The sequence below is a fragment of the Phlebotomus papatasi genome, chromosome 2 (genome assembly GCF_024763615.1).
Source record: "Phlebotomus papatasi isolate M1 chromosome 2, Ppap_2.1, whole genome shotgun sequence".
Lineage (NCBI taxonomy): Eukaryota > Metazoa > Arthropoda > Insecta > Diptera > Psychodidae > Phlebotomus > Phlebotomus papatasi.
The window spans coordinates 63,627,441-63,654,920 of NC_077223.1; the positions used below are offsets into that span (position 1 = coordinate 63,627,441).

At 35.2% G+C, this 27,480-nt stretch overlaps 1 protein-coding gene and 1 non-coding gene across 6 annotated transcripts in view; both read right to left on the reverse strand.

Annotated features, from left to right (window-relative positions):
* Positions 1–6: 6 nt before the first annotated feature.
* Positions 7–27,480, reverse strand: part of LOC129802348 (uncharacterized) — a 43,204-nt gene continuing 15,730 nt past the window's right edge. For 2 of the 5 annotated variants that reach the window (XM_055848084.1, XM_055848083.1), the window contains exons 6-12: positions 25,225–26,353; positions 19,331–19,571; positions 19,115–19,247; positions 15,827–16,875; positions 11,761–12,815; positions 4,331–5,236; positions 7–764 (exon numbers count right to left, since the gene is read on the reverse strand). In XM_055848084.1, the coding sequence (XP_055704059.1) occupies positions 355–764; positions 4,331–5,236; positions 11,761–12,815; positions 15,827–16,875; positions 19,115–19,247; positions 19,331–19,571; positions 25,225–26,353 (4,923 nt within the window). In that variant the 3' untranslated portion in view covers positions 7–354. The remainder of the gene's footprint in view (positions 765–4,330; positions 5,237–11,760; positions 12,816–15,826; positions 16,876–19,114; positions 19,248–19,330; positions 19,572–25,224; positions 26,354–27,480) is intronic. The other 3 variants (XM_055848087.1, XM_055848085.1, XM_055848086.1) reach the window with 3 other exon arrangements.
* LOC129805081 (U7 small nuclear RNA) lies at positions 15,705–15,768 on the reverse strand. Its single transcript, XR_008752052.1, has one exon. It is a non-coding gene; the product is annotated as a U7 small nuclear RNA (small nuclear RNA).

Sequence of the window (27,480 nt, forward strand, 5' to 3'; positions counted from 1 at the left end):
AAGAGATTTCTTTGCATTTTGGGAATAATCCTTTATTCACACCATTTCATTTTTATAAACTTGTTACACGAATTCAATTTCTACAAACTAATTGTTGCAAACAAAGAGCAAAAGACCATGATGTAAGTGAAAAAAAGGGAGGTTTCTGTTTCCTTTATTGAACTTCTTCGAGGCTCTTTTATGTACAAAATATCTTAACTGTTGGGGATTGAAGTGGGTTTTAGCTAATTTTTTTATTCACTAAAGTCTATATAGTCGTTTATTTACTCGATAATATCACACTTGCTCTCGTGGCCTTCATCAGAAGGGGCACAAAAAATTAAAAGAAAAAAAAACAAAGGACAAGAAGGGGAGTTACATGATGGAGCAGAGCCCCGATGTTTCAAAGCCATTGGCAAAGGGTGCATTTGTTCGGAGATTGTGCCCCTTGAGGCTCTGTTTGACCGTCGAGGGCTTGAGAAGATTCTCGGTGACGCCCTCGGTGGACTCTTGGGCGCCATCACGACAAGGGTCGCTCACATTGTTTATTGAACTTTGCGGTTTATTGCCAACTACAACAGAATTGGAAATGTTTATTCTAATCTTGTTGGTTGATGTTGTACTTGGAGCTTCCTGCATCTCCACATTCCCGTCAATCGTCGCAATCATCTGCGGCACCTCGGATCCCGTTGCCGTCTTCGCTGGAGCAACAGCTTCGGACGAAACAACAATAACAGCAGCAGCTGAATCTGCATCCTGTGAAGCACCTTCCGCTTTCTTGTCGCCTAGTTCAGAAACGGGGAAGGAAGTTTCAGAAAAAAAAAACGATTATTACTACGCTTCTTAAATATTTAATCCTATAAAATATTTTAGTCCCATCGGACTTTTTGATGAGCAGGAAAATTTAGAGCATTCACAGTAAATATTTACTAATTTGCATGTGAGTAATGTTTTGTTCAAGTATTTCCCGACCAGAGATTATAATTAAAATAAAACTACATTTAAAAATCTTAAAAAAACCTAAAAATAAAAAAAATCCTTCTGACATAGGGGAGACTGGGGCAAAATGTGTCAAAACGAAAATTTCAATATTCACTATTTTCTAAAATAAAAGAGACTCAGGCTTGAAATTTTTATTATAAATAGCCTTCATGAACCTTCTTAAACTTACAAAGTTTCAAGGGATCCGAGGAAGGATTATGTAAAATAAAAAAAAAAAAATGAAATTTTGAGCCCTATTTTTGGAATATTTCGCTTATAGAAAATATCAATACTGATTTTCTCAATTTAAGCACATTTCTCGTTAAGATAGAGAAAAATTATCTTCGACAAAGTTGTAGAGGAATAAATTTCCTATAGAAATATGTCTATTTGATATTTTTAACGTTTGCGAGAGTAAAACGTCACAAATTATCTGAAGACTGACAAAATTTGCCCCAGCAATTTTGAGAATCTCCACAAAATTGACCTTTAGAAAATGATTCGAAAATCACATTTCTTTTGAAATAGAGGAAAATAGTCTTCTGCAATGTTGTAGAGCAGTAAATTTCCGATAAGAATATGCTCATTATAAGACGTATAAGCTTTCTCAGAGCTCGTGAAAGAATTAAATATACGTTTTGACAAGTTTTGCCCCAGTCTCCCCTATCGATTAAAAAATTGTTTAAATATTTATTCTAAAGATAAATAAATTTACGGATAACGGTAGAGCACACGGATCACCAACGGAGAAATGTTTCATATTTAACTAAAAAGGACAGATAACCCTAATCGGCTTATGTAGGTGAGATTCTTAACGTAAACTAACTCGGAATGCATGCAAATTCGATTTAGAGCTGAAGTTGGGAGACGCCATTCAATTATCTTGAATCAAATTCGTGAAAGTATACAAATTTTGTATTTAAACCAAAATATCAAGGATTTGGATGAACTGACAGAAAAGTGTTATATGGGTGAAATGTAGACCAGAATGTTCTCTATAATTTTTCCATAGAACATGATCTCATCGATTACTCAGAAGCCAAGATAATCGAGGTTTTTTGTTTCTTAACTCGTTTTTTCATCCATCAGAGTGCCCCAAGTAGTCATTTGTTGAACTTCAACTATATCAAAGAATTGTTGCATTTTGTGGGACTTTCCATTTAAAACCATATTTTAAGTGTCTTTGTGGAGTAGAGGCAGTCAAATTGGTATCTGAGTGATTTCAAAGCGTTATTATGGGAAAAGTCAATTCTTTCACACTTAAACGGCAAAATCGGAGTGATAGCGTAGTCTGAGCGGAAAATGATATATGGACGAAATGTAGACACAAATGTCCTCTACAATTATGTCGAAGTAATCATCAAAATCTGTTCAGCGACAATCGAGATAATTGAGGTTATGTGATATTGAAATTGGTTTTTCGACTGTGGCGCCCCTGGTGTTGGTCTCACGAAGTTCAAATGTTATAGAAAGTTGTAGCATTTGGTGAGATCTTTCGTTTAAGCCCTCATTCATCAAAATCGGTCACATAGAATCGGAGATATGATTTTTTGAATTTCGTGAGCTTTGACCTCTCATACATCCGGTTCTATTATAACCACAGCGCACTTACGCCTCATTTTGGAAACGTCCTAGACTGGACTACAACACTCTAAAATTTGATTAACTTGCACAATGCCGTTTTTGAGAAAAATGAGTTTGAATTTTGATGAATTTTGACGCTAACGCAGCGCCACCTGTGGTGAATTTTTGAACTTCCATCTGAAAGTGCTCATCGAGACGAAACCAAAAAGGTAAAATTTAGGTCGCTATGTTAATTAGAACCGGAAATAGAGGCCGGTCAATATTCGAACTTTGACCCCTTATAGCTCGGGTCAGGGGTTATCGATCGACTTAAGTATTTTTTTGTTTGATAGGTATAATCAACGGCTACAACGCACTAAAATTTCAGCCCGATGCACAATGGAATTTTTGAGTTATTTAATTTAGAAAATTGAAAAATCTTCTTTTTAAAAATAGCGCCCCTAGCGGTAGTTTTACGAACTTGCGATGTTAGAAGGGGAAGTGGCATTTCACGAGAGCTTTCCAAAAAGCCCTCATTTTTTAAATTCTGACAATTAGAACAGGAGTTATGGCCATTTTAAGAAATTTTTTTTGGACCCTTATAGCTCGGGTCAGGGGGGTCGGGGGACCTTAAGTTTGGTATTGATGGAAAGCCCTAAGGCCCAGCTATAACATACTAAAATTTGAGCCCGATCGATGCCATAGGGGCTGAGCTATTGAGAAAACAAAAAAAAGGGGGGTATTCAAAATGGCGGAAGGAGGGGTGGGGGGAGGGGGGTCAATGCACCAAGTTGCAATTTTCACCCGATATATAACCTTTGCCGAAAACCGCAAGTCGATATCTTTTTTTAGTTTAGGAGCTATTAAGCTCCAAAGAGCGGCCGGCCGGCCGGGAACTTAACTTAGCCCCCCATATATTCGTGATCAGGAAGTGGCGAAACACATTTTGGCCAAGTTTGAGGTCGATCGGACGACATGAAATTTTGTTAGGAATGTTTGGTTCAAATCGGTTGTGAACCGGTAATGCACCGATTAGTAATTTTTGTCCGAACATCAATTTTATTACAGTAGACTCACTTAATCGGCTCTTTTTCAATCGGGCGACAAATTTTGTTGACAGTTTTCACGCTTGATTATGAAGCTAATTCGCTCAAATTCGCTGTAGTTCTTCCTATTTTATCGTGTTTCTTTATAATTGAGCGCTCTTGGTGGAATTTACAAAGGCTTTGACACTAAATTCTATCGCTAAACCGGATGACATTTTGCCCCATATTCCCGATTGAGAGAGAGTCTACTGTATTCTTAAAACTATTTTGTGACATCTTTGGTGTGATTTATAAATTTATCGGTTCAGAACCGGCCGGGAAATGGTAAATGATGCGTAGGGGACACCGGGGTAGATTTAGTCACGCATGATATTAGACATTGGGATGTTATAGCCTGTTTTAGAAGAAATATTGAGGAAACCACTACTTATTCAAAGTAAACACATTCCTTCCGATTCATTGTAATATTTTTCAGCTTGGTACAAACATTTTTTGTACAAATTATACGCTATGAAAAATTTCATTTGCTGACTAATTCTACCCCGGTTTTCCCAAAGTACTTTTGAGGTATAGCATTTAAGTCACGAGTTCGAGCATTTCGCAAAGTGCTTGGGACTCTTTGCCACCCATGTTAAGCAATGTTAAATTTAAATGTAAAATTCGTTTAAAAATTTATTATTAAAAAAAATAAATAAATTTTGAGAACTTTTGAAGCGTTTTTTTAACCAAATTTATGTTTAAAAAAAACTCCTTGTACTCACCATCCTGTCCATTTTGCAATTCCGTTCCCGGTGGACGTTCATCGAGGGTTTCCTCGTCGATGATCATCTCCTCATTGGGATCAAAAGACGTTCCCACATCCATAAAAGCGTCATCCTCGTTGTATCCATCATCCTTTGGTTCCTCCTTGATCTTCACCACCAATGGCTCTTTAGCTGGAGCCTCCTCTGCCGGAGTTTGATTCTCCGTCGGCTCCTCATCCTCAATCTCATCCAAATCCTGAATAGGAATATGAGGCTCTTGAATTTCCACATCAGACTCCTCAAATTGAGCTGAAGTGGATTTTGTTGGAGATTTTTCTGTACTGGAATTTTCCTTTTCGGAATTCTGCTGTTGTTCATCATCATCATCATCATCGAGAATTTCTGTGATTGTTGGCTCAAGTGGTGCCACTTCAATCACATCATCATCCTCAGCATCCAATCCCGGAACAATTGTTGGCTTATCTCCATTGGGCACAAGACCAAGTCTTAGAATTCTTTCCTTCTCAGCTGCCTCATCATCAATCTTTTCCTGCTTCACAATCACAACTTCATCATCTTCCACCATCTTTACGTCATCATCATCAGCTGTATCATTAGCTGCTGTTTCATCCTCCTGACTCTCGGACAATTTACTCTCACTGAGCGTCAGGGATGCTTGATAGTCTGCATAGCAGAGTGGATGGTAGGTACGATCTTCAACGCGAATTGCTGGCCTCAGGTGCCACTCTTCCGTTTCTTCGTTGTAGAACTGCTCAAAGGGATCATGGCAGACATCACAGATGCGATTTGAATCATCTGGCAGTGCCAGGCAACTAGGAACTGGCGAATCAGCTCCACCACGCTGATTTGAATCCTCCTGACCAGCATCCAACTCCAGTTGTTGCGTTTCAAACCAGTTTTTCTCTGAAAAAAAAAAATAATAAAATAAATTAAACAGATAAAATTTCAATTATTCTTCAAAATAAAAAATAATTTAACCCTTTAAGGACGACTGGGTCACCCGTGACCTATAGAGAAAATATTTTTTCCTGACTACCTGAAGTTATTTCTTTCTAGGGCAAGTGTGCCAAATTCCGGCCAGCTTGCAATTTCGGCCACCTTTTTTGTTCCTCGAATTTCCGTGAACTTTTAGATTTTACGTACTCTAGAGATTATACAGTGAGTGTCAATAGTTTGTTGCCTAATGGATGTTTGAGAAATCAAGTGAAAAAAATGATAGAAAAAAATTCTTTTCCAAATTTTTCTTTTTGCAGATGAGTTCCTTGTAATCCGTAGATATTATTTATAGTTTTCAAAAAAAATAATTAATTTTATTTCATATCAAAAATAATTGTTTTCCAAAAGTTGGTCATTTTTGAAAAATCAAAAGTTTGTTGCCTCATTAAAAAAACTAATTCAAAATGGTGAAAACGTGCAACCAACTTTATGTAAACCGGTTACATTTTGAGCTTATGTCATTTGATAGGCAAATGGTGGATTTGTACATTTTTAAGGCTGTCAATGTTAAATATATAGGTGTAAGAGTGATGATAAATAACAAGAAATAATCAGTTTTTTGATAATTCATAATTTAGGTTATAATGGCAAATTACAAAAAGTTGAAAGGTGGGATATTGTCCAGAGATACTGCTGGAAGGAATCGGCGTCGCTTAATTGCCAAATTTTATGGAAATTCATGAAAAGTTATACATAAAATGGTCAAATATTATAGTTATGAGGCACGAGTACATCTGAAAAACGCCACTGGTAGACCCAGGGTTTCGACTCAGAAAGTCGATAACCACATTCTAGGTATCTCTGATAGTAACCTCATGATGTTTGCTTCAAAAATTCAAAGTCGGCTGGTTACAGAAGGCATACAGGCTTCAAATGCTTCGAAAATCAAACTCAAAATGAAAGAAAATATAAGAATAGGTACTTGGCTCGCAAGATTCCATTGGTAAGCAAAACCAAACTGCGTAAGAGGTTGTATTTTTACGTTTTTAGCATGCTCCAAGTGAATTTACAACCTTTTAACCAGATTGGTTTTGTTTACCAATGGAAACCTGCAAACCAAGTAATTATTCTTACCACTTTCATTAAATTGCGGTTGGTTTTGAAGCCTGTATGCCTTCTGTAACCAGCCGACTTTGAATTTTTTAAGCAAACATTATGGGGTTACTATCAGAGATACCTAGAATGCGGTTATCGACTTTCTGAGTCGAAACCCTGGGTCTACCAGTAGCGTTTTTCAGATGTACTCGTGCCTCATAACTATAATATATGACCATTTTATGTATAACTTTTCATGAATTTCCATAAAATTTGGCAATTAAGCGACGCCGATTCCTTCCAGCAGTATCTCTGGACAATATCCCACCTTTCAACTTTTTGTAATTTGCCATTATAACCTAAATTATGAATTATCAAAAAACTGATTATTTCTTGTTATTTATCATCACTCTTACACCTATATATTTAACATTGACAGCCTTAAAAATGTACAAATCCACCATTTGCCTATCAAATGACATAAGCTCAAAATGTAACCGGTTTACATAAAGTTGGTTGCACGTTTTCACCATTTTGAATTAGTTTTTTTAATGAGGCAACAAACTTTTGATTTTTCAAAAATGACCAACTTTTGGAAAACAATTATTTTTGATATGAAATAAAATTAATTATTTTTTTTGAAAACTATAAATAATATCTACGGATTACAAGGAACTCATCTGCAAAAAGAAAAATTTGGAAAAGAATTTTTTTCTATCATTTTTTTCACTTGATTTCTCAAACATCCATTAGGCAACAAACTATTGACACTCACTGTATAATGCAAAAGAATAACAAAAAATGTAGCTTCGAGAAACGAGATGACGTGATAAAGATATTGAAAGAATTCCCGAAGGGCAAGGAACTATGAGAATGAAGGTGGCCGAAATAGGGCACCAAAGCTATGTCTATATTTTTATTCATTTTAAAATGTATTAAGAATGATTTTAAAGTAAATAAAGACGATAAACTGTCTACAAGGTTCTAAGCAACTCTCTTCAAGTAAAAGGAATGAAAAAAAATCAATTTCTATTAAAGATATTACATTTCAAACTTGAGACTTTGGCGCTTGCATGCAACTATATTTCTATTTTTTTTTGAGCAAAAACCTTTTGGGACTAGAAAATATAATAACTATACATAATATTTCTCAACAAAGTAAAAATTATAGTTTATTGGTATTTTCAAGAAAGCTTCATAATTTTCATGGGTCATATATGACCCAATCGTCCCTAAAGGTAAAAAACACCGAATTTGTCTCTAGTGGATTTTCGAAGATTTGAGGTTAGGACTGTTTCATGTTTTTGTTTATGTGTGCGCAAAATAGTTAATTATTCGTGTGATAATACCGATAATACCAATTAGCTGAGATTTCCCAGTGCAATACTGACTGAAGAAGGTAATATTTTGATAATTTATAAGATACTTCTGCATATATGTTGTAAATTCATAACTTTTTACTCTTGTACATGACTTCAAAAATGGAAAAAAAATTTCATGATCAATGAACCCGAAATCACCCACATATTATGCCCGGAAGATAGCGATGATGCCGACAATCTTGTCCTGAACGAAAGCTACATAATATATTTGGAACAAGACGTGGATGAAGTGGACTTTGAAGTCTTCATTGAAAACACATTAACTCCGGAAGAACTTCCAGATCCACAGCAATGTGCAACTGTACGTCTTAAATTCCCAGATCAAACATGTTTCGAAGAAAACTGAGGTGCACATGGTGCTATCAGAAAAAAGGATTATAAGACCAATTGTATTTGTGAGGCATGCAACATTTATCTCTGTGTTAGTACTCGAAATTGTTTCGATGAATATCACAAAAATTAAAAATGAAGTAAATAATACATTTTTTTCATAAAAATTATTGTTTTTGTGTAGGGGAGACCGGGGAGGTTTGGGACAGGGGTAGTTTGGGACAAAGCGATTTTTCATTAATTTTTGAAATAAATGGGATTTAACCACTACTCAATCGTAAACAATATTAAGATGTATCTTGACTAAAAAAAATCGATATCCTCAGTTTCATTGTTTTAATTCTATGAACACTTTCTTAAAAATTGATAAAAATTGTATTTTTTGATTTCTCAGTTTTGTTCTTTGTATTTTATATATAATCAAAATTTTTTTATCTCATTATGGGTAGCAGTGTAATCTGGGAACATATTTTTATAAAAGTTTCAAAGATTATACGCTCTTGTTTTTTACATAAAGGTTTTAAATACCAAAACTACCCGCGGGGATGTTTGGGACACCTGAATGGGGATGAATGGGACGTTGATTTTCGACAAGATTGTAGGTGGCGTGCAATTTTTTATTGTCAAAATGGGGAGTTATTCCCAGTTTCCACTGGAAATCTTCATCTTGTGCAAACTTTACCAGTGCAGCAGATTTCTCTAACTACAGGGACAATTAAATCATCAATGTCTTGGGAATCAATAATTTATTCTTCAAAGGATATTCGACCTTTGCTCAATTCCGTTAAAAGCTATTTTCTCGATAATTTCTCGAGCAATATCCTCTACAATTCTTACAAGTTCTCCAGAAAAGGCAAGGCGAGAGCTTATTCAGAGAAATAAGGAAAAACTGTGTACTATACAGTTGTCGTAAAATCAAACAGGTATCCGTCAGTGAGTTCAAAACTTACAGTTGCAAGAAAATCTACTCGTGTGAGGAATTTGATGATCATTATTGCAATACTTAGAATAAAAAAGTAAAGAAAGGTAGATGGAAAATAATATGAAAATACTTTAAATAACTGATTGACAATAAATGGCTCTACAGTACAAATTAAATTGATATTAATTTCTAAGTATGAAAAAAAAGATTTCACATTTTTATTTTAATTAGAAATATTTTTAATCTGGTATTTAAAATTAATTAACGTGCTCCAATAATGCAAATTATGCGAGAAAAAACGCGTCCCAAACATTCCCTTTTGCGTCCCATACTGCCCCACATCGGGGAGGTTTGGGACAAAGCGTCAAGTTAATTGTTTAATCTTCTCCTTAAAAACTCAGTTATTTTCCAAGTTCTATCGAGTACTCTTTATAAAGTCAATACCCATAAGTATCCTATAGGCCGCATAAAATTGTAATATACTCTCGTGATTTTTTGGAATACTGTCTCAAAGTCAAAACATGAAAAAGTGTCCCAAACCTCCCCGGTCTCCCATACAAGTCTTAGTCTTTGAGACCAAAAATTGAATGCGATTTTTTTAAAATTAATTTTTGATCGTTTCAATTTTAACTCGTATTCTAAATATTTTTTTTATTATTACAAATATATTCAAGTTATTAGGTGAGATTCTTAACAATCTCACCTACTATAATCCTAACAAAATTTCATGTCCTCAGATCGCGCTCAAACTTGGCCAAAATGTGTTTCGCCACTTCCTGATCACGAATATATGGGGGGCTAAGTTACGTTCCCGGCCGGCCGGCCGGCCGTCCGGCCGCTCTTTGGAGCTTAATAGCTCCTAAACTAAAAAAGATATCGACTTGCGGTTTTCGGCAAAGGTTAAATATCGTATGAAAATTGCAACTTGGTGCATTGACCCCCCACCCCCCACCCCTCCTTCCGCCATTTTGAAGACCCCCCTTTTTTTGTTTTCTCAATAGCTCCGGCCCTATGGCATCGAGCGGGCTCAAATTTTAGTATGTTATAGCTGGGCCTTAGAGCTTTCCATCAATACCAAACTTAAGGTCCCCCGACCCCCCTGACCCGAGCTATAAGGGTCCAAAAAAATTTTCTTAAAATGGCCATAACTCCGGTTCTAATTGTCAGAATTTAAAAAATGAGGGCTTTTTGGAAAGCTCTCGTGAAATGCCACTTCCTCTTCTAACATCGCAAGTTCATAAAACCACCGCTAGGGGCGCTATTATTAAAAAGAAAATTTTTAAATCTTAAAAGTTAAATAACTTAAAAATTCCTTATGCAATCGGGCTGAAATTTTAGTATGTTGTAGCCGTTGATTATACCTATCAAACAAAAAAAACCTTAAGTCGATCCATAACCCCTGACCCGAGCTATAAGGGGTCAAAGTTCGAACATTGACCGGCCTCTATCTCCGGTTCTAATTAACATATCGACATAAATTTTACCTTTTTGGTTTCGTCTCGATGAGCACTTTCAGATGGAAGTTCAAAAAGTCACCACAGGTGGCGCTGTGATAGCGTCAAAATTCATCGAAATTCAAAGTCACTTTTCTCAAAAACGGCATTGTGCAAGTTAATGGAATTTTAGTATGTTGTAGTCCAGTCTAGGACGTTTCCAAAATGGTGCGTATGTGCGCTGTGGTTTCAATAGAACCGGAGATATGAGGGGTCAAAGTTCACAAAATTCAAAAAATCATATCTCCGGTTCTATGTGATCGATTTTGATGAATGAGGGCTTAAACGAAAGATCTCATCAAATACTACAACTTTCTAGAACATTTGAACTTCGTGGGACCAACACCAGGGGCGCCACAGTCAAAAAACGAATTTCAATATCACATAACCTCAATTATCTCGACTGTCGCTGAACCGATTTTCATGATTACTTCTACATAATTGTAGAGGACATTTGTCTCTACATTTCGTCCATACATCATTTTCCGGTCAGACTACGCTATCACTCCGATTTTGCCGTTTAAGTGTGAAAAAATTGATTTTTCCCATAATAACGCTTTGAAATCACTCAGATGCCAATTTGACTGCCTCTACTCCACCAAGACAATTAAAATAGGGTTTTAAATGGAAAGTCCCACAGAATACAACAATTCTTTGATATAGTTGAAGTTCAACAAATGACTACTTGGGGCACTCTGATGGATGAAAAAACGAGTTAAGAAACAAAAAACCTCGATTATCTTGGCTTCTGAGTAATCGATGAGATCATGTTCTATGGAAAAATTATAGAGAACATTCTGGTCTACATTTCACCCATATAACACTTTTCTGTCAGTTCATCCAAATCCTTGATATTTTGGTTTAAATACAAAATTTGTATAATTTCACGAATTTTATTCAAGATAACTGAATGGCGTCTCCCAACTTCAGCTCTAAATCGAATTTGCATGCACTCCGAGTTATCTCACATTAAGAATCTCACCTACATAAGCCGGTTAGGGTTATCTGTCCCTTTATCTTTCAAAAATAACTGAGCAAACGAGTAAACTAGTCGTCTGGAAAGTTTTGTGCTTTTTTACCTTTAAGGACGATTGGGTCATATATGACCCATAGTTTTCCAGGACTCCTAGGGATGGGAAAATTTCCTTTTTAACCGTAAATCTCTTATTTAGGCTAAAATATCGAGGGAAACTTGATTTCGTTGAATTTCGCTCAGCGGAAAGCTTCTCGTCCTTAAAGGGTTAAAAAAAAACATGTTCGTCAACTCACCTCTCTCTTCAAGATCCTCAATTTCCTCGTACTGAATCCAATCAGCCACATCGTAATACCATTTTCTGGAATGTGCCTTTCTGGCTGAATCTCTATCCCTGCGATTCTGCCTAAAGTGCCAATCCAGATGCTGGCTGTACTTCATTGTCTGCTCCGGCGGGAAACGAACACCGCAACTGGAACATTGCATTCCTGAGAAAAGTTGATGAACAATGGCCGATTGGCGAGTTTTGATGGTTTCCGGCCGAGACAAACTAACTGGCTTAACAGCTTTCTCCTTTGACGATCGGGATTTATGTTCAGAATGTTCATGACGAGATTTTGAGTCTCTAGAAGATTTCTCCAAAGTCGACTGACCACCAGCCAAAATTCCCGAAGCCAAGAGTTTTTGGAAGAGATCATCAATATTGACATTGAGTACTGGTGCCTTTTCGCCATCTTTTGGCTTTTGCACGTCAGTAACTGCATCGTCAGCTGTTGCAGCTGGAACCTCGACATCTGGATTAGCTTGGGCATTATTAGTCAGTTCCCCATCTTCTTCCTTAGCAACACCAATGGGACCCTGAAGACTAGGATTCTCAGCTGCTGCCGCTGCCAAAGCAGCAGCTGCTGTTGTCGCTGAACTTGGCGGTGGCGGGGACTCCAAATCTGTCTGAAGTGTCGTACGAATCATATTCCTGATGAAGCACTTGCCAGGTACAACACCAGCCGGAAGGGCCGTAAAGCGAATAAAGTGCTTTTGACCACGCAAATCGTAACTCTTGGGCAGACCGCCAAAGACAACGGGAGATGGTATCCCATTGATAATCACAGTAAGGAGAAAGTCAGCAAATTGAAGTGTATGCACTTGTCCATCAATTTCAAATTGTTGCTCATTGCCGTCCAGAAAAACCGGAATGAAGAGAACGGCATCAATGATCACATTTATCTTTCCCACAACCAAATCCGTCCTCAACGATCCAATACGGACCTGAGGTGGTGGACCATCAATTTTTATGGTCCTCATAACACCATTCAATTCCACTCGAATTGGATCATTGAAAAAGCATTCGTACCTGAAACAAAACACAACAAATGATGAACCCCTTTGGAATGCAACACGACATCATGGAATGCTTTAAAATTTGGAAATCATTTTGCCAAAAGGGAGTGGACGTTCCAACAAGAGCCAAAATAATTTCAAATTCAATTTTGAATACTTGGTACAAATCTTTATTCACAACAAATTCCAAAGGTTACTGGTAATTTTTGTTGTGAAAGCAAAAAGGCTTACTACAGTGAGTAAAGGCTAGGGGAAAGTACACTCCCTTCGAACATTCGTACCTTCGAATAATGTGAATTTTCTTTAAGGTTTTCCTAAGAAAATTAAACAATTATGTTAAAATCATGTGGATATCTTTTAGGAAAATGAAAGAAAATTCACATTATTCGAAGGCATGAATGTTCGAAGGGAGAGTACTTTTCCCTAGTCTTAGCGGAGATGCCCTCTGTGGACGTAGAGGAAAATATAAACACTTTTGGAAAAACAATGTTTTCTACTAGGGGAAAGTGGCCTGCCTTTGAATGCGGCAGCCTTTGAATATATCAATTTTTCTCTTATTTTTCCAAAGCAAAAACACTATTCTCTAAACTATAATCAATAAAACTAGTTGTTTTCTATTAACTTCAATTAACAAAATAGAATTTTTGCTTTGGGAAATAAGAGAAAAATATAAATATTCAAAGGCTGCCGCATTCAAAGCAGACCACTTTCCCCTACTATTTTGAATCAATAAAAATCCGATTCTCGTATATTCTGACAAACCAAAAAGATGTCCAAATCTGGGATATTTTCTGCAAAAGCCAGATTAAAAATCGGGAAATTGGCTTCTTGAAAATGTTCCGTTCCGGAAAGAGTAATTTGAATCTTAAGTTTAAAGAAGAGTAGTACATCCAATTCTCCATTTTCTTTTTAATTTTGCGTAAAATTAACACCATCTAATGGAAGGCATTGGATTTAAGTTTGTACTGAGTGCAGTATCTACAAGGAAGTTCCGCTTTCAAAGAAATACTCGGGACTAAAAAAAAAAGCCCGCGAATTCACTCTAGTGACACGGAAAAAAATTGCGTAGGGGAGACTGGGGCAAGTCACAAATCGAAAAATTCAAAATTCAATATGTTCCAAGGTAAAAAAGATAGCGGCTCAAATTTTTTTCTATTATAGCCTCCATAGACCTTCTTCAATGTCGTAGTTTTCCTAAAATTCGGAGGAATTTAGGAAATAAAAAATATCGAAATTTTTAGCCCTATTTTTGAAATATTTTTTTGCAGAAGATAACAATCATTACCTACTTATTTCCCAAAATTGATGCACTGGTGAATATTTTCTAAATAATTTGGATTTTTTGAATACGAACCCGCTATCTATTTTAGAATTTCACAAAAGTTCTTTTCTCCAGAAATCCTTTTATTAAAAATGACCACTTGGGGTAAAAAGTAACAAAAGGTATGGAGCAAAAAGTAACAAAGGCAGAAGCAATTTCTGATGTCTCACGGCGAGATGAAAAGTCATTTCCGCGTCTCGCCGCTTTTTGTTTGCATTGGTCAAACGATTTGCAGTCTTTTGTGTGTTTTTTTTTTCTAAAATAGCTTGAAAAGTGCTTTTCCCTTTTCTCACTTTTCGCGCAGAGAAAACGGTGTTTTACAAAGGTGTTGTAGATGAAAAAATTTTCTATGAAAATATGTCCTCTAGGTATTTTATCAAATTTACGAAAACCCGTAATGAAGCGAATCAAAATATGATAATACCTAATGTCTGGTACTATTTGCCCCAGAATTTTTGAGAATGGTCACAAAATTACCTTTTAGAAATCGGCCCAATAAACGTATTTCCTTACAAAATAGAGGAAAATTACTTTCACAAAGTTGTAGAGCGGTAAATTTCCTATAAAACTGCGCTATTTAGAAATGTTTGAAGCGCTCGAGTAGCTTGTAGAAAAATAAAATATCCGTTTTGTGACTTTTTGCCCCAGTCTCCCCTAGTGTTTTAAACGTTTTAAAAATTATTTTCTTTTCGACTTTAGCGCCATTAACGATAGTTCCACAAACTTTCAGTGTTTTGAAGTACTAGAAGTATTAAAACAAAAACAGCTATCTTAGAAACTGTTTATCGAAATTAAATGAGCAAAAACCAAAATTATGGATCATCTTGTAATGGGGTAATTTGTGAACAAAGTCTAATTTTAAATTTTGAGACTTCCTCATCGTTTTAATTGGTCAAAGACAGAAGGACCATAAAAAAGAAAAAAAGAACGTGTTTTTTTTCTTTTAGCCATCTAAAACAGTGCGGAAATGTGTAAATTCAAAATTAGACTGTGTTCAAAATTACCCCACTGTACCATCCTGTCAAAAATTACCCCATTGTACTACCATATCTAAAATTATGTTTTTCAAATTAAAGTATAATGGTTTTGTAGAGCCTGGTAATCATAAATCAATGGAAATATTTATAAGATTCACTTTCCAGGAGCCGAGTTCCAGGAGCCTATTCCATTATCGAAATTTTACGACTCTGCATTTAGTGGATTGAAACTTGTAAGGAAAAAGGATTAACCTATTCAGTCAATATACTAGAAATACTGGAGATAGAATATTCATATCTTGCAATTATATTCTCACTGATTAATGTAAATGATGTGGATAGAAAAAAATCTACACAAAATGTTTACACACTGGAAACAATTTTTGAACAAAAAAAAAAAAAAGATTTTTATTAGGAAAATTTTTCCCTATCACTATTTATTTATATTGTGTAACTGTCTAAGAAATGAATTTATAAAGTAGAATTCAAATCAGGGAGGAAAATGAAGGAAAATATTATCAAAATAGATGCAATATCAAAAACACAAATTTATGTAACTTTTGACAGAAATTCAAGTATCAATTGCACAGAAATAAATTAAGGATGCGGCCTCCTTAAATAGATTAAGGAGGCCAAAGTGACAAATTTTAAAGATATAGAAAGAACTTTCCTGTAAAACATTTTCAAATTTGAATAAATTTATCAAAAAAAAAGGAAGAAACTCACCATTTGTTGTCAATGTACAATTCTCTCGTTGGACATCCCAGTCGAATTTGATAAGTTACGCCATCGATAGTCCATGGAGTATTGGTGGCATTGAAACTGAGCACAGTGGAGTATTTGTCGTCGCATGTGATGCGTCTCTGACCAGCCTGAAAACCAATTTCCTTGGGATGATCCCAATTCATAAAGGCAATGGCAATATCATCGTAGAATCTAATCTCTCGAGGTACATTGTCAATCTTAATGGTTAACATATTGGTCTGTTTGACTTGAGTGGCCAGAGCCAATTGCTGTTGCTGCTGCTGCAGAACTTCAGCAACATTCTGAGCAGCTGAAAAATTGCCAAAAGGTGCCAATGGATTGTTCCACGCATGTTGTAAATTGTTGGCCAATGGATTAATCATGTGAGCACTGGCAGCAAAGGCATTCTGCCACGGAGCTGAAGTATCCCAGACACTAGGTCTAGCATTTTCACTTCTTCTCAAATCTGCAGCTGTTGTAGTTGCAAAGCTTGACTCAATGGTCGGTGTTGTGGGATCTGGTGACTTCCTCTTGATCATCTGATGCCTCAATTTTCTCCTTGCTGCATCATCTCCTGCCTCCCTCTTCTGCGCCTCTTTCATCTTGTGCGTCTCATTGAGCTGCATCACCTGCTTCATCATACTATTGTACTGCTCCTGATCGATCGATTCATTGTCCAATTGCTCCTGTGCCTGAGCCACAATTATCTTGATACTAGCATCATTGGCATCCTGTGATGATGATTCCTCAGCCAAAATTTCCGTTTTACTGGCCACAGTTTCAGCAGAAGTTTCCACAGGAGTGGCATTTGCAAATTTATTAGGAAGTTTGCGTTTTCTCTCCAAAATCTCTGTGATCTGAACTGGTGGCTTCTTTGGCTTTGTGGCTTCAGCCAATTTTGCCCTAATCGCCGCCAAACTGGCCTTCAACTGATTCTGTTTCTTCGGCGTATCACCCTGCAATGGTTTGGAATTTCGGTTTATCTCACTACGTTTGGTCTTTCTACTTATTGAGTTTCCGAAAGTTTTTGGCTGAAAATTGAAAAACATATTCTTTTTTTTCTTGTTCAACATTTTTATCGCCTCAATCACCTTCTTTGAAGCTATTTTCCAATTCATACGAAGCTTAAACTTTTTATGAATTATTGTTAAGAGCATTTTAATGTTAAGCAGTAGAAGAGTAATTTTAGTCACCTAAAAAAATTATTTAAAAAAAAAAACCTTGACTCATTAACTGTCCATAATGCGTAGTTAAAACTACTACGACAGTTAAGAAAAACCAATAAATTTTGATTTAATCCGCTTTCAGTTATATTCAAGACTTATTGCCTAGACACACTTACGACTTAAGCCGAGAGACGGCTTAACGTAATTATAATCAAAATAGTAATCATATCACTAAGAAAAAACCTAAAAAGTTAAAACAACTCTATGGCAGAGTTATGCCCAAAGCACAATAATTTTTGTTAAGTAAACATGTTTTTGACATTTCAATGAGAGTGAATGAAATATAGATCTAGTTATCTCGCTCACTCTTACAGAAAATTTTGAAAACATTTTTATAAACAAAAGTTATTGTGTTCTGGTCATTAAATTAAGTCTACGAATCGATGTAATTGTTACTCTTTTTCGTTGTAAATTTTAGTAAATAGAGTTGAAACAACTCTTCGTGCGAGTTGAATTACTTCGTCGGATATCGATGTAATTATTACTTTTTCGATGTAAAATTTTATCTCGACTGAAGTATATGCTTAACTGTTTTCGTTTTAAGAATATACTTCAGTCAAGAAGATTTTCGTGTGACAAAATTCATATGGAACATCAACTAGAAATATGTCTGACAGTGTTTCATGAAGACATGTGCGGGCATCATACGTGATATTTCGCTCGGAATCGGAATATAGGGAACTTGAGATCAAGAAAATATTAATAAAAAAAATGATAAAATAAAAAAAACATAAAATTGCAAAATCTATTCATTTTGGGATTTGAAAGAGTTATTTTAACTCCAAAAAATATTTTTTTTAACTCTTGGAACGAATGATTTAAACTCTTAAAACGAGTAATTTTCAATCTTAAAAAGAGTTATTTACACTCTTTTGTCATGTAAATTTTAGGAAAAAAAAGTTAAAACAGCTCTTCCGAATATTACATCTAAATAGAAGTAAAATCAACTCTAAAATATAGTTAATCGAAAATTACAACGAAAAAGAGTTAATTCAACATCGATTCGAGTAAGTTTTACTCGATTATTTTTCTGAATATTACGATCTCGTCGCAATTTTTGTCAGAAAATGATTTCGAAAACCAAAAAAAATTGCAATGTGCTATCATAACACACCAAATAATCTTAATTTTGATTTTTCAAAATTATTTTGTTATTAAAATTTAAGCAACCTTAGACTTTTAAATATTGAAGTATTAAAAAACTTTTAGGAATTGTTCTTAAAGGAGGCGTGGTCAGAAAAATCATGGGCGGAGCTTACTAATGATAGTAATTTTTTACATTATTAATAAGAATTTATGTTATTATTTAAAAAAATGATCTTCTGATTATGTGACGATTTTTATGACCAGCGCACAATAACTTTTGCTTGTAAACATGTTTTCAAAATTTCCCACGAGAATGAGCGAGATGACTAGATCTAAATCTCACTCACTCTTATTGAAATGTCAAAAACATGTTTACTAAACAAAAGTTATTGTGCGTTGGGCATTACACTGATAACTTAAAAAAAATAAATACATATTTATTTACTACTCAAATATGCAAATTTTTATATTTTCAAAATAAAAATTAATTGAAAATATAATTTCCCAATGTAAAAGGTAAAAAGTATTTTTTTTAATATAAATTAGGAATTTTAACTAATTTTAAACTCATAAAAATTCAGAAATTAATAAAATATTTTCCTGTTACTTGCAAGTATAATGTCATCTTCAAACTTTATCATTATTAATTATCAGTAAAAAAAACTATTTTTTTATAAAACATTAGGAAGACGTTTAGGCTTAGCATACACTTTATATTTTTTCTATGTTCCTTTAATAAATCTGACCTATATTTTTTAGGAAATGTGTGGCTTATGACTAGATGTTAAAATATATTGCCATAAGTTAGATTTATTAGAAAAAATATATAAATAGGAAAAATATGAAGTGTTCGTAGCCAGAATGCGTGCGAAGCCTGAAATCTTTTTTCTATAGACATTTTCTTATCAGCAATGCAAAAAAATGGAGAAATAATGGACTTAGAATTCAAGAAACTAACCTTAAGTTTGGCCCAATTGGATTCAGTCTCGTTTGAAATAATTGGTGGTGGCGGAGGAGTAAGAGGTTCAGCTTCACTGGCCGCTTTAATTGCTCCCAATGTCCTCAAATCCATATCCTGTGATCCAAATAGCCTGAAAAGACATTCCCAAAATCACCAATTTAGCGTTCCACTTCAATCATTTTCCCATAGAAAATTTGCTCTAAGATAACTTACACATCCAGCTTATCACTTTTACTCTTCTTACTCGTCACCGGGACCTCTTCTTCCTCTTCAATGGCACGTTTCGTTCCAGTGGCAGGCACATCATTCGTCGCCTTGACTTCTTCAGCATTCTGTACAGTTGCTTGAGTGGCACTTGCTCCAGTTTGGGCATCATTGACCCCACCACTTGGAAATTGTCTCAAATCCACATCCGTAAGTGAGGCATCAATTATTTTCTCTGCAAAGGAATCATCTTGTTGTTTTGCATAAAAATAATATATAGAAAAGGGGGAAAGAAAACAAAAAGGAAAAATCATCTGAGGGAAACTTTATGGGACAAAAAAATAAGACATACAAGAAAAGAAATACGAGGATGGATTTCTGGAATATTTGAGGAAGGGATGGATAAGAGTAGAATGACTCCAAACAATTCATCTTCCCTAACGAACAGACACAATTAGTAAATTCAAGAATTTGCTGAATGATATTTTGAAGAAATTGTGACATTTTTTACATTCAATGAGAAACTTACTGAAATAAATTGATAAGTTAATTAAAATTTTGAAAGCTCGTTTTAATGGCTCGGTCACACCTTTTAGATCAAGAAAATTTCATGAAGTCGAATTTCGGATCCCTTTCTTTCTCACATGTTTTGCATAATGTCTATCTCATTCTCTCGCACTCTTCTTCTTCTCTTAAACATCACTCCAAATTCAATTTAGCTCAATCGAATTTGGTATGCGAAAAAGTGAGATAGTCATACGTAAAACATGTGAGAAAGAAAGGGTTTCGAATTTCGACTTCATGAAATTTTCCTGATCTAAAAGGTGTGCCGGGGCCATAATGGCCTATTTTACGAAAGCTATTTTTGAACCCTTTAAATTATTTGAGTTTGATCGCATTCTCTGATTGACCGACCACAGCTTGAGTCTTCAAAAGCTTCATTCAATCAGAAAACGATAGGGGAAAGTGCCCATGCTTCGTACGATACCAAGCTTCATAATGACTAAATTTTTCCTATGTTTCCGAGAAAAGTAATTCCGCAAAATATTTTTAAAAAACTGGGCACTTTCCTAGTTTTTAAAATATAGGTGCGATGAGTCACATTTGTTGAAAAACATATGAAAAAATTAGTTATTACGATTAATTATAGAATTAATTAAATAAAAAATTAATTACATTTGGATTTTTATAAAAAAAAGAATATTAACGGTCCCAGCATACATATTACATCAGGAAAATTTCATAAAACGAAAATTCACATCCCTTTCTTTCTCAAAAGTTCTGCATAAGTCTATCCCACTCTTTCGCACTCTTCTTCTTCTTTTGAATTTCACACCATATTAAATTTAATTCACTCCAATAAAAGAATAGAACACACTTATGAAAACCTTTTGAAAAAGAGACACGAATTTTGATTTCATGAAATTACACCGATCTAAAATGTGCCAGAGGCAATCAAAATTTTGTTCTGTCCTAACAAGAATTTTAAGACACGCCCCTTTCAGAAGATATGACGTATTGGAATGCGGGAATATGGGGTAGTTTCACAGATGCATTACTTTTGAAAATAAAGATTTTTAGGAAGAAAAATAATTACTTAAGAATGGTCTTGTGTATTTTCAGATAGTCAATACTCAAGAGAAACTAACGAAACGTAGTTAGTTCACATTCGTTTACCAAATAAGTCCTGAAAAAATTCAGGTGCGTGAAACTGCCCCACCTACTCCTCTTTAAGTGACTTCAACTCATACAATAAAATTACCACTTCATAGTTTTCTTTTCACGGTTATCGGTTATCGAAATCCAGCCCAAAAAGATAGGCCACGCCCCCATAAGTAACAAAAAAAAAACAATAACATAACAAAATGCCTTTTATCAAGAAGTCTAATAAAAATTGGAAAGGAAGGGGACGCAGAATAATGCCCAGCGTACAATAACTTTTGTTTATAAATATGTTTTTAAATTTTCCCATGAGAGTGAGCGAGATGACTAGATCTAGATCTCACTCACTCTCATTGAAATGTCAAAAACGTGTTTACAAAACAAAAGTTATTGTGCGTTGGGCATAAGACTTTTTCCGGTTTTATTTTATTTAATGAAGTTCTAAGGCTTGAAAAATCATGTGAAAATATAAAACTGTTCTACAGCACAATATTTAGCCTGTAAAATTTGGCAGGATAATAATATTCCGTAACAAAATTAGATGTAATAATATTGCGTCCCATTCTTGTTCAACACCTGTCCAGACTGTAGACGCCTTTACACATTGGGAGCAATTTTCATCAAAAAATCCTTTTTTGAAGGATATCGTCTGCACTTCTGTAGGTGGAAACGTCAAAATTCTATCAAAAATGCCTTTTTGACGAAAACTCTTCCCATGTATAGAGGCCTAGATGTGAAGACAAAGTAAGAAAATGGGCGTGGCTGATACAAATTTTTCTTCATCTCTCAACCTCTTCTAATTTTAAAGGAGTCTATAAAAATTAGGGACTTGGGCTCTAGGAAAATGTACTTTAAGTCACCGTGCCTTCAGAGGAGGCGGAGCAATACTGATTTCTGTCACAATTCCTGTAGAGGGTGTGGCCTATTCTATGTCCTTTAATTTCTTCCTCTACGCACTATGGAAATTACATGGACATCAATTATTGGATTGGCTTCTATTTTAGAATCTCAGTTTTACTTGATCCTAAATTCAAAAAGGGGCGTGGCTTAAAACTATTGTTTTTTGAATTCATTTATGTTCTTCAATTTTTGTCTAGCCAATTATTCGATCCAGGATGCAATTTTCATGGCATACCTAATTAAAATCTGAGAGAAAGTGATCTTTTAGTGCCCTTAGTAGTTGTAATCCTTTGATGTGACTACAGTTTCTGAATATCGGATAAAAATTACTCATAGTAAAAAAAGTGACTTTTCTATATTTATGGCTCTGGCACATCTTTTAAATTAGGAAAATTTCATAAAACCAAAACTCACATCACTTTCTGTATTAAAAGTTTAGCATACGTCCATCATACTTTTTTGTACTCTTCTTCTTATTTTGAACATCACACCAAATTAAATTTAGTTCAGTCCAATCTTGAGCCCGAAAGAGTAGGATAGACTTATGCAAATCTTTTGAGAAAGGAACATGAATTTTGTTTTCATGAAATTTAACCAATCTAAAAGGGGCGGAGATATAATTAATTATTAAAATTTTGTTCTGTTACGTATTTTTCCTTTTTTTATTGCAAAATTGTCTTAGCTAGTAATTATATCATTTATATCTCACGCACACCTTTCAGATCACAAAATTTTCATGAAATCAAAATTCACATCCTTTTCTTTCTCAAATCTTTCACATTAATCATACAGTACCTTTTGTACTAAAAATTGGCTTGCACTAAATTGAATTCGTTGTGACGTTCAAAACACCAAGAAGCGTTCTAAATTGTAAAGTAGACATACACAAAATGCTTGAGAAAGAATAGGGTGTGAATTTTGATTTCATGATTTTCCTAACCTAGTGGGTGTGCCTAAGCCATTAATAATTTTTTAATACCATCTTCTGTCAATTTTTGTGAAATAATTTATAATATTGATTTCTTATAGCTGTGGAGACTGTCAAAATATAAATTTGATTAGTAATACTTGGACACAACTTTTATATCGATAAAATTTCATGTAAACGAAATTCACTTCTCTTTCTTTCTCAAACATGAACCATATCCCACACTTTCGCACTGTCCTCTCGAATATCACACCTGATTAAATTTAGTTCAATCGAATTTTGAGTATGAAAAATTAAGACAGGCATATACAAAACATTTGGGAAAGGTATGCTAATTCAGATTTTATGAAAGGTGTACCGAAGCTTTGAAAAAACAGAGCATGGTCTTTCGATTTTCATGAAGTCGAAATTCACTTCTCTTTCTTTCTCACACGTTTTGCATGTCTATCTCATTCATTCGCACTCTAAATTCGATTGAGCGAAATTGAATTTGTTGTGATGTTTAAAAAAAGAAGAGTTCAAAAGAGTGAGATAGACATATACAATAGGTTTGAGAAAGGGATGCAAATTTCGACTTTATGAAATTTTCGGTCTAAATGTGTGCTGGAACCATAATGACTCTGGCACACCTTTTAGATCTGGAAAATTTCATAAAATCAAAATTCACATCCCTTTCTTTTTTAAAAGTTTTGCATATGTCTATCCTACTCTTTCGCACTCGTCTTCTTTTGCACATCACACCAAATAAAATTTCGTTCAGTCTAATTTCGAGACTGAAAGAGTAGGATAGACCTATGCAAATCTTTTGAGAAAGAAAGTGACGATAATTTTGTTTTCATGAAATTTTACCGATCTAAAGGATGTGCCAGAGGCTTAAAAACTAAATTTGATCAGTAAAAAACCTAATTTGATATGCACTGAATTTTGATTTTTTGATAATTTTTTTTAATTTTTTCTTGAAATCATTTGAGATTCCAATGCTATTGGCGCTGGCACACCTTTTCAATTAAGAGATATTTAATCGATTGAAATTTTACTTCTTACTCTTTTAAACTGAAATATGATATATTTGTCTCTTTCTGTTAAATGAAAATTGGAATTTCAATTTCATTTTTAATTTAAATTTTCATCCGACAGAAAGGGACAGCTATATCTGATTTCAGTTTGAAAGAGTAAGAAGTGAAATTTCAATCGATTGAATTTTAGTCAATTGAAAAGGTGTGCCAACGCCATATAAATTTAGATTATTTTTTGTGAAAACTAAGATTTTTTACCTTATAGCGCTGGCAGACCTTTTCAATTGAGTAAAATTCAATCGATTGAAATTTCACCTCTTACTCTTTCAAACTCAAATCAGATATAGTTGTCTCTTTCTGTCAATTGAAATTTGAAATTTCAATTTTCATTTGACAGAAAGAGATAAACATACATTATTTTGGTTTGAAAGAGTAAGATGTAAAATCCCAAGCAATTGAATTTTACTAAATTGAAAAGGTGTGTCAGCGCTATTATAATTATTTTTTTACACAAAAAATAATTTAGTCTCCATTGATCCTTTTAAATTCAATTTTGGATTTAAATGCCTCTACACATTGGGAGTAATTTTTGTCAAAAATGGCATTTTTGACGTTTTTACCTTGAAGCCAATTTCTTTCAAAAGAGCATTTTTGACAAAAATTGTTCCTAATGTGCACAGACCTTAATGCAAAGGAATTTTCGTAAGATTGCTTTTTTGAAAGAAATTGAATGTGTAAACGTCAAAAACCTAAATTTTAACGTAAATTACTCTCCTTTTCTTACCAAAAAAATCAATCATGAAAAGTATATAGCTTTCGATGAATAGGCTCAATATTTATCATTCAACAAATTCTGAAATAGTTTTTAAAAGAAAAATAAATAAAGGTTAGGAAACTTAAAATCGAGGATTTAGAACTAAAAACTACAAATTTCACGAAAAATCAATAAAGTCGCAAATAGAAATTTCCTTCACAGTGGCCACAATACAAAGTCCATGAGCTTTTCAAAATCTTTATTCGCTCTCTCTCTGTGTTTGTCTGCTTTGAAATTGAATTTATCCTTTTGGGCATTTCTCAACGATCCTTCGACGGTTGAAAACGAAGGTGTGGGGAGGAGCAAAAGTAAAACCTCACTGAGCTCATAATCATAGTTTTTAATCACAAATTTTGAGATTTCTTTGGCTTTTTTCTCTTTCTTTTTTTTTTTCTTTGGAATTTTTCAAGAGATTTGAACTAAATGGGGAAAAAAAAGATCTTTCGCGAAACAGGGAATATTTCTTTTTCAATCCTCTTTGGTTTCTTTGGTAAAGTCTAATCCCGGGTCTAGACTTGAAATTTCACCACTCTGCTGAGGAAGTTACAAAAGACTACAAAATTGAGCTGAATCTCACGCTTACTTTTCTCGTCGGTTTCACTAGATACTTTCACCTCAGGCTGCTTCTCACTATTCTCACTTGATTGTGGCTGTTCGACCGGCGGTGCTTTCTCTGCAACGGGAGTTGATTCGATAAGTTTTGCTGGCGCCGAAATCCTCAGATCCACATCAGCCACGCAAGATGCAGGCACTTGAGAAGTCTCAGCAGTCGATGTTGTTGTTGTTGTGGTTGTTGTCATTGTGGGCGGAGCTGGAGGAGTTGGACTCTTAGTCGTCCTCGCAGGTTGCTTCAGGAAACTCCTCGTTCCCGGTGCCAGCTTCATATCTTTGAAGATACTGGCATTGGGAACATTACTCGAAGTACTTGGCACAGCTACTGCTTCCTCCACTTCAGGTGGTGCTTCCTTCAGCCTCTTCGGTGATTTCTCACCGACCACCGGTACCTGCGGATGCTCCTTCTTCTCACTCTTTGCACGATCTCCACTATGAGATCTCCTGTGCTTTCCACCCTTTCCCGATGACGAACTACTCGACGAATCTCGTCTTGTACGCTCTTTGGACGACGCTGATGACTTCTCTTTGCCCTTTGGTGATGTCGAACTACTCTTCCCTCCTGACTTCGACGAAGACGATGACGACGACGACGAAACTTTACTCGTTGACTGTGATTTCCCATGTGATGATGATGATGATGATGATGTTGATCGTGATTTATTCTCCTTATTCGTTATAACCTTCCGACTCCCACTGATACTCTTCATAGTTCCTCCTCTCGCCTCCATCATCTTCCCCTTGTTCCCACCTGGACCACCACCACCACCACCAACACCAATTCCAGGTCCAGGGAAACGCACAGAGGAAGATGCTTCAGCCGCCCGGGCCATTTGCTGTTGCATCTGTCGCACCAGCCGTGGATCGCGCATCTGAACACTGGACACAAGAGCGGGATTGACAGGAGCTACTCGAGTCTTTCCAGCCATGGGAATAGGAGGCATGGGACCGAATGGAGCAATTGTGGCAGTAGCTGTGATCGGTGGCCTAGTATGAGGTGGCATGACAGAAGGGAAAGTGCCTGGACGTGGCAGGAAGCCCATGGAATTTGGTGGTGGAACAGAAACACTTGGAGGAATCATAATTGGCGGTGGATTCACCTGCAATTTGAAATTTACTTTTTAGGACATTTTTCTCCTTTTGCTAACCCAATACCTTTCAATTCTTTCCGCTTTGAAACATCTTTAATTGATTGGTTTTTGCAATATCAACGGGACAGGGTGTACTATTTTTTTTTTGTTGACTGTGATATTTTGAGTGGTAAACAAATTTTATGTACTGTCTGCAAATTCTTTCAATTCCGGTGTCCAACCGAGGTTGAAATTATGCAGAATCATCATGAGTTGAAATAAAAATAAACAGAAGCAAATGGAATATGTTATGTCTTTTCCAAACTGAGTACTTAAAGATTTCTTGTATTCTTTTGCCTCCAATAAGATTACCTTTTTCGTGTGTCAATAGAATGCTATTGGAATCGTGTAAACCTTTAGCAGAGATTTCCTTCACAACAAAGTTCTAGTATTTTCGCAAGTCAATGGTCTGCTTGTGGATAAGATTTTACGAACTGTTATGTTTAATCTTGCTCTAAAAGGCTTTCTATTTTAAACAAAAAAAGGGTGGCAAACCGTCCCAGGCTTTGCTAAATGCTCGAACTCGTGACTTAGATGATATACCTCAAAAGTACTTTCGCATCATTTACCGTTGACTGGTACTCAACCGATTTAAATCGATTCATGAATCACTCAATAGATTCCACAAAATAGTTTGAAGAGTAAAAAACACTATATAAGAACAAAAATTACTTATCGGTAAATAACCGGTTCATTACCGGTTCACAACCGATTTGAACCGACTTATAAATCACTAAAAATATTTCCCAAAATACACCTCAGGAGTAATTTAACTGAATTTCGTATAAAAATATTTATCGGTTATGAGCCGGTTCATTAACGATTCAAAACCGATTGGAACCGGTTCAGTTTTATATGAAATTCCAAGACCTTTCCAACGACCCCAAACATGACCCCATTCGCTTGATAAATGCGCTCTCTAGTGTCTTTTTAACCTTTGACCTTGAAAAACCTTTATTAGGAATGATTCAACGGTATTTTCGTCTAAGGACGAAATTTCCGCCTGGATAATCTCTAAAACATATCCAAAAATAAAAAAAATCACACGACGCGTTTACGAGCAATCCGAAAAAAAAACATGATTTTGGAGGGGAAGG